Raw genomic sequence first — 12,467 nt, forward strand, 5'->3', positions numbered from 1 at the left:
GATCTAGAGTCTGTCATACAGAGTGAAGTAAGTCAGAAAGAGAAAAACAAATAGCGTATATTAATACATATATGTGGAATCTAGAAAAATGGTACAGATGAACCTAGTTCCAGGGCAAAAATAGAGACACAGACATAGAGAACAGACATGTGGACACAGTGGGGGAAGGGGAGGGTAGGATGCTTTGGGTTTTTAGGATTGACATATACACACTACCATGTGTAAAACAGATAGCTAGTGGGAACCTCCTGTATAGCACAGGGAGCTCAGCTTGGTGCTCTGTGATGACCTAGATGGGTGGGATGGGGCGATGGGAGGCGGGCTCAAGAGGGAGGGGATATATGTATACATACAGTTGATTCACTTCATTCTCCAGCAGAAACTAACACAACATTGTAAAACAATTGTACTCCAATTAAAAAAAAGAAGGGGTGACTGGACACAAACGACGTGGAATGACCCAGCATCGTGCAGGTCCATGGGCCAATGACCCGAGGATGAGGATGACAGATTTGCGCCTCCCTGGAGAGTCGCCTGATTCAGAAGCTTGCTTGGAGGCTCCTGGGTCTGGTCTCCAGGCGAGACTTCTTTGCACTGCCCTTGCTGCTGGCCTAACCCAAGCCCTCCTCACGCCCCACCTTTCACCCTAAGGGTTCCCCTCTTCTCCTTCCACATCCACATCCCACCAGCCATTGAGTCCAGCTTCCAGCTCCGCAGGTCTCACTGCCCGTCAGGGTATCCCATGCAGGTCAGCATCCATCCTGCTATTTATCGGTCTGTTCAAAACCCAGAGGACTCGAAGGTATGCAATGGTGTCACCCAAGAGGAGTTGCCCTTGGAACTGAGAAGCTGATCAGACAGGATGTCCCCTCAGGTGGGTGCACCAGGAGAGGCACTGACAGGGACCACAGCCCAGAGCAGGTTACCTTGGTGCTCTTCTTGGGCTCCTCCTGACAGCCATTCTGGACTGCTCCGCCTTCAGCGCCAGCTTCCAATTTGGGAGCAAACATGATTCTGCACGACGGGCAGGTCTACGAGAAAAACAAAGACCATAGGAGCTCACTCAGGCAACATGACCTCACTACGTGATTCAACCAAGTCAGCTGTTGTTGCAATTTGCTGTCACACAAATGGCGCAACCAAATGGAAGGCGCAACCAAATGGAAGGCTTACCGAACCACTCAGAATGAGTTAAAAATGAACTGGCTGGGGCTTCCCTGGTGGTGCAGTGATTAAGAATCCGCCTGCCAACGCAGAGGACACAGGTTCAAGCCCTGGTCCATGAAGATCCCAAATGCTGTGGAGCAACTAAGCCCGTGCACCACAGCTACTGAGCCTGCGAGCCACAACTACTGAGCCCACGTGCCACAACTACTGAAGCCCACGTGCCTAGAGCCCATGCTCTGCCACAAAGAGAAGCCACGGCAATGAGAAGCCCGCGCACTGCAATGAAGAGTAGCACCCACTTGCCACACTTAGAGAAAGCCCGCGCACAGCAACAAAGACCCAATGCAGCCAAAAAAAAAAAAGAACTGGCAGCATGATAATGGAAAATAAACCACACAAAGACCTGTATGTGAACGTGCCCTAACAGCTTCTACTTTTTAGTATAAACAACTTAGATGTCCATCAGCTGATGAATGGATCAACAAAATGGGGTATATCTACAGAACGAAATATTACTCAGCTATCCAAAGGGATGAAGCACTGACAAACACGACAATGTGGATGAACCTTGAAAACTCATTCAGTGAAAGAAGCCAGACGCAAAAGGCCACATATGGTGGGATTCCATCCGTATAAAATATCCACAAAAGGCAAATCCACAGCGACAGAAAGGAGATTAGTGGTTGCCAGTGGTGAGGGACACAAGGGAATGGGGAGTGACTCTAACCAGTGTGGGGTTTCTTTTGGGGGTGATGAAAACGTTCTGACCGTGGCGATGGTTGTACAACCTTTCAAACATACTAAAAACCACCAAATTATACATTCTAAAAGGGTGGATTATATCTCAATAAAGCTGTTGTTAAACAAACTAGCCGCCAACCCACACTCAAACACTAAGCGAAGGTTCTCAAGCTCTCTGTGAAGGTGAGCTGTTCTCATACAGCAGGACAATCGGAGGGACGAGCTTACAGACCTAGCCCTTCTTATTCATTTGCAGGAATTAGCTGACCTAGAAGAGACAAGGCAAGACTCAACACTGCCACATATAGCACAACACAGGGAATACAGACAGTCGTTTACAATAACTACAAATGGAGCATAACCTTTAAAAATTGTCCATCACTATATTGTACTTCTGTAACTTATATAATATTGTACAGCAACTATACTTCAATAAAAAATTTTAAAAAGTACCACCAGGGATAGTAGAAAGGGCAAGGCTTTCATTTCTCACAAACCAGGGTTCAAATCCTCGATTACTTACTGGTTTGGGGACCCCTGTTCAAATCCCTCACCTCGGTTCTCTCCTGTGTGAAGTGAGAGTGAAAACACTTTTCTTGAAGACATATTGTAAGGATTTATGAATACGCAAGTAGAAAGCCTAGCATTGCTCCTGGCGCTCAGTGTATCCTTAATAAATGTACTCTTATTCTTAATATGACCTGGTAATCTAGGAACCAACCACCACTGAGATAGCAACTGACAGCATTCAGGGGAAAAGACAGACTTATTAGGCTTCAAAAACAATTTCCTAGCGTAAGAATCGTTAAGTACTGGAATACACTGTAGGAGGCTAGATATTATTTCAGAAATTTTAAATAATAAAATTTAAATAAAATAAATGTCACTTAGTGCCTTAGGGCAAGGATATAACCCAGATCACATCCTAAGTTAGATTTCAGGCCTGTACTGTATTCAATAAAAGAAATAAAGATTCTAAAGAGTTGTGTAATTTGGGAATCTGATGCAATGCACCCATTAAATTCGAATGCTCGTATTCATTCAAGAAGTGAAAAATTTATACGTGCCAAAAGAGCTGGCCAAATCAGGGAGTATCATGTCCGAGCAAACAGCAGTACCTAGGTAAAATCTGCTTGTAGCTCAGAAAAAAACTGGCATTATTAACAGGGGCAAGATGCTCTAATTATCAATGGCATACAGTAAAATTATTTTAAAGCACCTCTTGGTATTGACTGAGTTAAGCTTCAGAACATGTTGCCAATGGGGCCAATGATCTCAAATGGAAGAAAAAATCCACTACCACACGCATGAAGTGACCCCCACAGCCCCAGAAAAAAGTGTGTGTGTCCATGTGACAGGCCAGCAAGATTCCCAAGGTCTTCCCTAGCAGGTAGGTGTGTGTGTGTGTGTGTGTGTGTGTGTGTGTGTGTGTGTAAATGGCTTTGGTGGTGGTAGTGGTGGCAGGCTTGCTTCTCTAGGGGAACACAGCCTTTTCAGGGGCCAACTGATGGCCCAAGGGTAGGATGGATACAGCCTGGAGCGGCAGGGGTGTGTGGAGGGTTGAGACCCTCTGAGCCAAACCCTTAGGCTCCAGGGACTGTCTGTCACCAATCTCATAAAGACACGACGGAATAGTGAACAGATTCTCTGACCACTTTTCTTTTCTTTTCTTTTTCTTAAGTCTTTATTTATTTATTTAATTTTATTTTTGGCTGTGTTGGATCTTCATTGCTGCACACAAGCTTTCTCTAGTTGCGGTGAGCAGGGGCTTACTCTTCGTTGCAGTGTGTGGGCTTCTCATCGAGGTGGCTTCTCTTGTTGCGGAGCACAGGCTCTAGGTGCATGGGCTTCAGTAGTTGTGGCACGTGGGCTCAGCAGTTGTGGTTCTAGAGCGCAGGCTCAGTAGTTGAAGTGCACAGCCTTAGTTGCTCCGCAGCGTGTGAGATCTTCCCGGACCCGGGCTCGAACCGGTGACCCCTGCATTGGCAGGTGGATTCTTAACCATTGCGTCACCAAGGAAGCCCTCTCTGAGCACTTTTCAAACGTTAAGTCTAGAGAACAAGTGTAACACAGTGATTAAAGGCACTGGCTTTGAAATCAGACTGTCACGGACTGAATCCTGGTTCTACCACATAATAGTATGGGAATCTCTCTGAGCCTCAGTTTCCTCCTTTGTTAAATGGGATTGAATCATAAGGGCAGAATGAGGAGAAACATGTAAAGCCAGTCAGAGGTATTTTAGATCAGCTCTAATCCCAAGGCACTAACCTCCTAGAATGCTGAACTGAGAAGGATGATGAGGCCACGTCCTAGCCCCGAGGGAGGGGACCCATGGGGGCTGGCAATGTCTGCCATGGGTGAGGGCTTGCGTGTGTGAGCGTGCGTGCGTTGACCGCACTTGGCTCCACACACGCCTGCAGTGTTGGGGAGTGCTCAGTAAACACTGGTCCTTAACACTGAAACATCTGGTCCCTATTCTCTTGGGTTCTGAAGCCAGTGCATACGATCATTTAAAGTCCTTGATCACAGACTGGACAGCCACTGGGCGTCTGCTCTTGCCCAGCCCTGTGTTTTCAGGCATCTCTTGGCATCAGCTTGCTCCTAAGTATCTTTCTCTCCTCAAGTACACCTGATGCACTTGAAGAACAGGCCATCTGCTTCGTAGGAATTCCTCACGGTGTGCTGGCTTTGCATCTGGATGATGTTTCAAGCTTTTAGAGCCACAAATATGCAAAAGTGACTCTCAAACCTATTGGACACCAGAGAGCATACACCCGCTGCAAAGGACTCCCTGGACAGGAGTCAAGGCCACCCCAGTCAGACACTGCATCCCCTCTCTGAAAGGTCTTGGCTGTGAAGGAAGGGGTGGGAGGGCCAGTGGGGACTGGGACTGCCCGTGGGGACCGGGCTGTCTCAGGGGGCCGGGGGCAAGGCTCTTCACAGATGAGCAGCTCAAGGCTACACCCTGTTGGCAAACAGAGGCTGCAGGGCCTGTACCCCATTCTAATGCATGTCCCGCAGAGCTGCCCACAAAAGAACCTCAGGGAGCAAGGAGGTGTGTTGTCGGAGCCGGGATGCTCACAACTGTCTAGGAGACTGTGCTCAGGGAGCTCCGGGGTTCACCGGGGTCACATGTCAAGTGTAGAGCAGGATCCGTGAGTGGGACTCCTAATGGTCTGAATGGTGCTCACTCCGCACACTCACAGCAGCTTCATCCAGGGAGTGGGAACCCCGGGGGTTGGGGAGGATGCCAGCTGTGGACCCAGGCCCTCCTGTGGCAGGGTGGTTCCTGCAGCACAGGGACCCAGCAGCAGATCATTTCATTGTACTGTGAAGATGTGGCTCTTTGTCATTCTGTTTCTTCCTCAGCTACTTTCCTTTTCTGGGGGAAACTACTGATTCTAACTTAAAAACAAATGAAACAAAAATCTTAGAGAAATCTGTCTGCCCTGATGGAAACTTTCTCATATCTCGACATTCCCTCGATCTATAGGGGGAGCCTCTTGTGCTCCACGGGGGTCCCGCCAAGCAACCGTGGGACGGTGGGTGGGTTTGTCCACCCCCTCCCCCCAGCAACTTTCCTTTAACTATTTTCCAGCTTCATTTTAATCGGGTTAAAACGTCTCACATACTGGTTTTTGTCAAGCAGATACCTCTGTGAAATGTTTGCCAACCCATTAAAGGCCCGTCTCTCCCTCTGAGCAGCTGCTGTCATCTCAGACCCCAAGAAGCCCTTACCAGGAAGAGGGGTTTAGATTCTGGGGACTCTGGGAGACACGCCCAAACTGAGCAACTGACTTGTAGGGCAGCCCCTCTGCAGGCACAGTGGGTCAAAGCTACTGTTCTAATGATAGCGGCTGCCACGATGTGGAAACGCCTCAGTGCCCAGGACATGCCAACGAACACTGTCAGGTCCTTATCCACGCCATGCCCACGGTCTCACGCACCTGATCTCCATTAATCCTCATATCGACACTGCAAGGCAGAAGTGACTGTCAACAGTGTGGGTCAGCCTGTGGGGCTCCTGGCCCCTGACCACCATGCAACCTCTCTCTGGCCTCCTTTCCTGGCACAAAGAGGACCCAGGAATAACCCTGGCACTCTGATCTCCTCTGCCTTGTTCCCCTGAAGTGACCCAAGCAGTTATGGTCACCTCCTGGTTCCTTTAAGTGGCACCACTGGACACCGGCACCAAGGGGAGCTTCACCAAGACCAGCTAAGGTCTCCAGGACAGAGGACTCTCCGAGCCAAGGAGTGTGCTGGCTGTTGCCTGGGAAACCCGAGATCCCCTGGAGAACAGCCAGGAGCAAACTCTTCATCTTCCCAGATTACCCACGCTTGCTCCCATCTCGGATGTGGGCTCTGGAGGGAAGATTATAACGATTTCTCTAACACGCTTGGGTGCCTTTGCATTTGTTTTTAACACATTTCAACACATACACCCTACAACGTCTTCAGAATACATGACACTGAGCTATAAAATAGTTTTTTCTTCAAGGCTATTTCTCTTCACAAGATAAATCACTTCTAAGCCAACAGCTGTCCTTTTTTCATAACTGTCAAGGGAGGGAGCACGGAAACCTCTTTTCTGAGAAACGAGGAGGAAACAACATCAGAAAAGTCCTGCTTTGCCTGGTCAGTCTGCTGAACATAACTACTGAGCGAGCTGTCCTCAGACCAGGAGGAACATCCCTTGCTTCCCAAACTCGAAACCCAGGTTGAACATGGCAGACAGGAGCATGTAGCCAGAGCACATATAACCTACTGAGGCCCATTCTGAGTTCTAAGCTCTTTCCTGTATTACTTTGTTTATTCCTCACAAGCACCCAGGAAACAGACATTGTGAGTAGCCCATTTTACATAAGAGGGAACTGAGGCATAGAGTGAAGGGACTGGCCCAGAGTCACAGTTAGAGAATGGCAGGGGGACAACGCCCTTGACCCCAACCACACACGTGACATCTCTGCGTGAACAGGGACAGCCTGCTGTGTGGGGCAGAGGCCACCCTGGCTGTGACCTGCCACGGGCAGGCCAGGCACCCACCCCAAGCTAGCAGATCGGCACAGGCATTCACACTCCCAAATAGATGATTTCTGCTAACAAAATCTTAGAGAAAAGTAGAAGCCGGATATTAGAGGAAAACAGAAACGGTAATTATTACAGAAAAAGAAAGGCATCCAGAAGCGATAAGAACAGAAAAGTGGACAGCCTGTGAATACTGGAGGCACAACAACAAACAAACAAAACACACACCTGTAAAAAAATAGGCACAAAATCTCTAAGCCACAGAGTGTAGAACCACTGAAACCTCAGATTCCTGAGCCCTAGGCGACCTAAGTGAGTTTAATAATCGAGGCTGATAAGGCAAGAAAAGTGTCACCGTGGTGTGGTAAAGTGCCATCAGAAAGTCAAAGGAAGAAGATATTTGGTATTTGGGGAAATTTATTTCATGTGCAGTACTTTACTACCTGATGATGCCAATTAAATGAGCTGGACTAACCTTTCCATTTCAATTCACAGGTAATATATAACAATAACAAGCATATTTATATTACATAAAATAATATAAACATAATATTGTATACATATGTATTAAAATGTTTTATTTTGAAACAAGTTTAGACTTAAACAGAGTAGGAAAGACAGTTCAGATAGTCCCCATACGTCCATCCCAGCTTCCCCTAACATTACTTAGCATCTTATATGAACCGTGGTCCAGTTACCAAAACTAAGAGATTAACACTGGCACGGTACTATTAACCACGCTGCAGATTTTACTCAGATGTCCTTTTCCTGTTCTGGGATCCCACACACATTTAGTCTCCTCCAGTCTGGGACATTTTTGAAGCGTCCTGGTTAGGTATTTTGTAAAATGTCCTTGAATTTGGATTTGTCTAATGTTTTCTCATGAGTTGATTGAGGTTTAGGATTTGAGGGAAGAAACCCACAGAGGCGATATGCCCTTCTCTGCACGTAACACGGGGTGGAGGGTGGTACATGATACCGCTGGTTTTCTTAATTGTGATGCTAACCATCAGCATTTGGTGAAGGTGGGCTCTGCTAGGTTTTCCACTGTCGAGTTACTATTCTTCCCTTTATTTATTTTTTGGCTGTACCACATGGCTTGTGAGATCTCAGTTCCCCAACCAGGGATTGAACCCTGGGCCATGGCAGTATAAGCCCGGAATCCTAACCACCAGGGAACCTCCTAACTATTCTTCCCTTTAAAATGAATAAATATCTAAGGGGAGATGCTTGGAGGCTATGCAAATGTCCTGTTTCTCCTTAAACTTCTACCTGCTGATTTTAGAATTCAGTGATAGATCTTGCCTGTAGCACTTATTACTGTGATGCTCTAAAGGTGATTTTTCTTTCCTTCACTCCTTCTACAATCTATTAGCTGGAATTCTTCTATAAGGAAGAGTTGTCAATTTATATGTGATGTGCTTCCTCCTAATTGAAGGAAACACACACACCTCTCAAAATATAGACACAACTTGAAAAGTCCTTTTTAAAAAAAACTTACTTTACATCCACATTTCAGAGCCAGCCTTCAGATTACTATTTACTTATTTGTGTTGCAGCTTTAAGGAGATACAATTCACGTACCATGCAACTCACTATCTAAAGTCTATAATTCAGGGCTTCCCTGGTGGTGCAGTGGTTGAGAGTCCACCTGCCGATGCAGAGGACACGGGTTCGTGCCCCGGTCCGGGAAGATCCCACGTGCCGCGGAGCTGCTGGGCCCGTGAGCCATGGCCGCTAAGCCTGCACGTCCGGAGCCTGTGCTCCGCAACGGGAGAGGCCACAGCAGTGAGAGGCGCGCACACCGCAAAAAAAAAAAGTTAAAAAAAAATAAATAAAGTCTACAATTCAATAGTTTTTAGTATAGTCACAGAACTGTGCAACCATCAACCATCATCACTATCAACTCAGACAACTATTTACAATAAATACTTAATATCTAAACTACACACGCACACACACAGAGAGAGAGAGAGAGAGAAATCTATTACTTTTTCCATCTATAATAAAGTAAAAGGCCCCCTCACTTCCTCAAACTGAACTGACTAAGCCTATTCATAATGATTTTACATACAAATAACAAGGAGATAACAGAAGTGATCATTTTCTTAGAATCATTTAAAAAGCCATAGGGACTGTCACAGAAGCGTGTTCCTAAGGCAAGTGACCTCAAAGGGAAAGTATAACCCTTGTGAGACAGGACAGGCCCTCTCTGAATCCCCCCACGTGGGTGCATCCACTTTATCAGCCTCATTACCAATTGTAAACAGGGAGAAACACCCCCATGAGCACATGCCCTGGGTTCTGAATAAGGGTTTAAGGCAAACTCACGATGACCAGCCAAGCAGGTGCATCCCAGGGAGGTCTTTCAGGGATGACATAAGATGCTCTCACAGCTCATGTGGCTCAATGATTAGGACGGATGTGATAAAACACCATCCACATCTTTGGTTTGCATTTCTTTGCTCTTTGCAAACACGTCAGCCTGGCTATTTTTATTGGCATGCACAGTCTCCCTCCATCCGTCACCCACGGGGTTCATGATAAACGAGTAGCAGACACCACAGTAGGGCTGGGGCCACACAAAACAGGTTGCACGTGTGCCGTGGCTACATCCTTTACAGCAACGATTAGCTGCAACAACTGAAGGACCCCCTTCAGCTCAGAGCAAACAGGGACCTTCCCGAGAGACTCAGTGACTCCTTATGGGTGAACCAAACAGCGCCTCCACCTGCTCCTGTCCTCCCTGCTCCTTCTGCAGTCAGCATCCACCACTCGGTGCGGACTGAGTGAAAGTGCACTCCAGGGTCAGCTGAGCTTCTCCAACCCCAGCATTCGCGGCGTAACTTCAGTTAATCTTCAGGACAGCCCTGAGAAATTGCCATGTCCCTGTGGCTTACAGCCACGAGGTGACCTGTTCGATCCCAAAGCCAAGGCTTTGAGATGGATCCTCAGCTTTAGGTTCCAGCCTTTCTGAGGCACCCAAGCCACCTTCCGTGACACTGACGTGGCAAGGCCTTGTCTCCTTTCCTGGCTCCCTTCTTGCCTCCTCACCCCAAACCCTCTGATACCTCTGCAGCTCAGCCCAGAGAGCTGAGTGCCACCGTTCTGGTGGGACTCCCCTCCCCCCAGTATGTGACGTCAGGTCCTTCCTGAGGAGCAGCTCTCACGACCAGCCACTCAAGAAGCCAAGGCTTAGGTGTGAAGGGTTCCCTCTGACGTATGACCTCAAGGCCAAAGCCCTTGACCTCTGCCATCACTACTGTTTCTTAGCAGGTCATCATAGTACTCAGACTATTTATGAAATATCAGGTGGCAATTGTCCAGCTGTGAACTGGGAGATAACTTACAGACACACAGGGTACGTGTGCCAGGAGCGGAAAACAAGTGCTTCATGGGCATCACCTTGGTTCTGCCCAGGCTTCCAGTTCAGCCCTCAGTCTAACTCTGCAGAGCTACGTGTCTCTGCGTGTTATTACAAAACTAAAAACATAAGCCAAAAGAAAGTCGTAATTATCTACTACATGCCAGCCACCATGCTGGACCCTTCGGAAAAACTTAAGTTATGTAACAAACGGGCCCTGCATTGAAATAGATCAGAGAAAGGGGCGTAAGAAACATAAGCAAGTATTTCAGGTTGCATATGTTATAACCAAGCGGTACAGACTAACTGAATTAAGGCTTCAGAGATGGGGTGGCAGCATCACTAGCTAGAGGAGTCACAGGAAACTAAGAAAGCTGCACGGTGAGAGAAGAGGGGAGTTTATGGGGACAGGGAAGCGATCGCACTGCAGGTGAGAGCAACAGGACCAAGCCTCCGTGGATTCACTCGATGAGAATTTACAGAACACCTTTCCTCTAATTCCTTGGTTCTTTCAAGGAATTAAGGAAACCAATGCCCTCTAAAACCGAGTTCTCCTGCCGAGTTTATGATTAATCTCTCTGCCCCAAACTTTATTCCCTTTCTTGTCCCCTCTAACCTCAACTGCGTGCTAACTAAACACTCCTCAGCCAGAGTCAGGTGACTAAGATGGCTATCATCAATAACATCGCTAACGCACTAAACTGCTGTTGCCGATATCACTGTTAAGGTACAAACTCAGGTTGTTTCTCCAGGGTAAGATGAGCAACAGACCCCCCCCCCCATCCATGGACCACCTGGCCTGAAAATCGTATACCAGAGACATCCTGACTCCCAAAACTACAATTAGGAAATGTCACAGAAATGTCACAACACGATGATTAACCCCAGCTTCACTGTTCTTCCCCCCTTTAACTCAAAGACCAAGCTGGAGTGGATCTGAGGCTTGTCTCCCACTCCTTTGCTTGGTGCCCTGCAAATAAACTCTGACTTTGCTGCAGACACCCACTGTCAGAGTAGGCTTTCTGCACTGTGGGCAAAAGAGCCCTTTTGCTTGGTTACAAAACTCCTTCCACTAGATAAGCACACCCCAAAAACGTACAGCTTGAAAGAAGAAATCTTTGGTCAAGAGGCCAGAGAATGCTGCATACCACTTCCCTCTCTGGAGACCTATCCATGCATGTTAGCATGCTAAAGGCTCTGAGAAGGCCTGCAGTAAAGAAACCGTTTCAGTGTTGTTTAACCCATATTGACTTGACCACAGACACTTTATCCGTACTGGACACCCATTTCCATCCTGAGAAACTTCTGTTCAAGGGAACCTACTTGGGGAATCCTCCTTAGACCAGGACTCTTCCACTGGTCAGGGCTTCTAGCGCTGGGCATGGGGAGGAGGGAGATGTGGGGAGACAGAAATCCCCATGGGAGTCAACTCTTGTTGGCTGCAGCGGCAGCAGCAACAAAGGGAAAGAAGTCTGTTGACAGAAAGAGTCAACAGATCCTGGGAAAGGATGAGGAGGAACTCGTCTGTGATCCAGAGAATCAGAACAGCTCACTGTGGTGCAGACAACATGGAGCAACAAACCAGTGGCACACATGAGCCACCGACACGCTTGTGGGATAAATCTACTCAAAGAACCTGGAGCAAGAGACTGCAATTTCACTTTTGTATTGTTCAAAAACTCTTACTTGAGGGAAAGCCTTGTATGTCAGATTATAATCTATGTAATCTTTAAAGGAGACCTCAGTTTTCTGCCTTTCAAGTCTAGGATGACGGTTCATAGTGATTCACTTGGTTCCCCGGTGCTTATGCCTCTGAGCCGCCTGCCCTGGCCCGACCTGCACCCAGGAACCAGGGCCCAGAGCAGGGCTGTGAGGATGGACCCCAAGTGGTAAAGCCTGGCATGGAGACCGGGCCTCCTATCTCCTCATGCTCCTTCCACTCCAACCGTGAATCCCAGGAACCCTATACTTCAGGGGTGTCCCTCATCTCAGATGTCCTGTTATCCCCCAAACACCATCAAAACACCCCCAAAATTACACTTCATATCCACTCATCTTTCCCTCCTGGAAGGGGCAGAAAGATCCTTTTTTTTCTCAAATTCCTTTTGGTAAACACAGTTAACTTCATAGATCACAAGATTATTTGGAAAATTTATACATGGCAATAGAG

The 12,467-nt window shown here is 47.4% G+C and overlaps 1 protein-coding gene across 2 annotated transcripts in view; it reads right to left on the reverse strand.

Annotated features, from left to right (window-relative positions):
• ADCY9 (adenylate cyclase 9) overlaps positions 1-12,467 on the reverse strand; it is a 124,702-nt gene that overhangs the window by 31,831 nt on the left and 80,404 nt on the right. For both annotated transcript variants that reach the window (XM_024759606.1, XM_024759607.1), the window contains exon 4: positions 927-1,031. In XM_024759606.1, the coding sequence (XP_024615374.1) occupies positions 927-1,031 (105 nt within the window). The remainder of the gene's footprint in view (positions 1-926; positions 1,032-12,467) is intronic.

This window comes from Neophocaena asiaeorientalis, unplaced genomic scaffold (genome assembly GCF_003031525.2).
Source record: "Neophocaena asiaeorientalis asiaeorientalis breed wild unplaced genomic scaffold, Neophocaena_asiaeorientalis_V1.1 scaffold254, whole genome shotgun sequence".
In the NCBI taxonomy this organism is placed as follows: domain Eukaryota; kingdom Metazoa; phylum Chordata; class Mammalia; order Artiodactyla; family Phocoenidae; genus Neophocaena; species Neophocaena asiaeorientalis.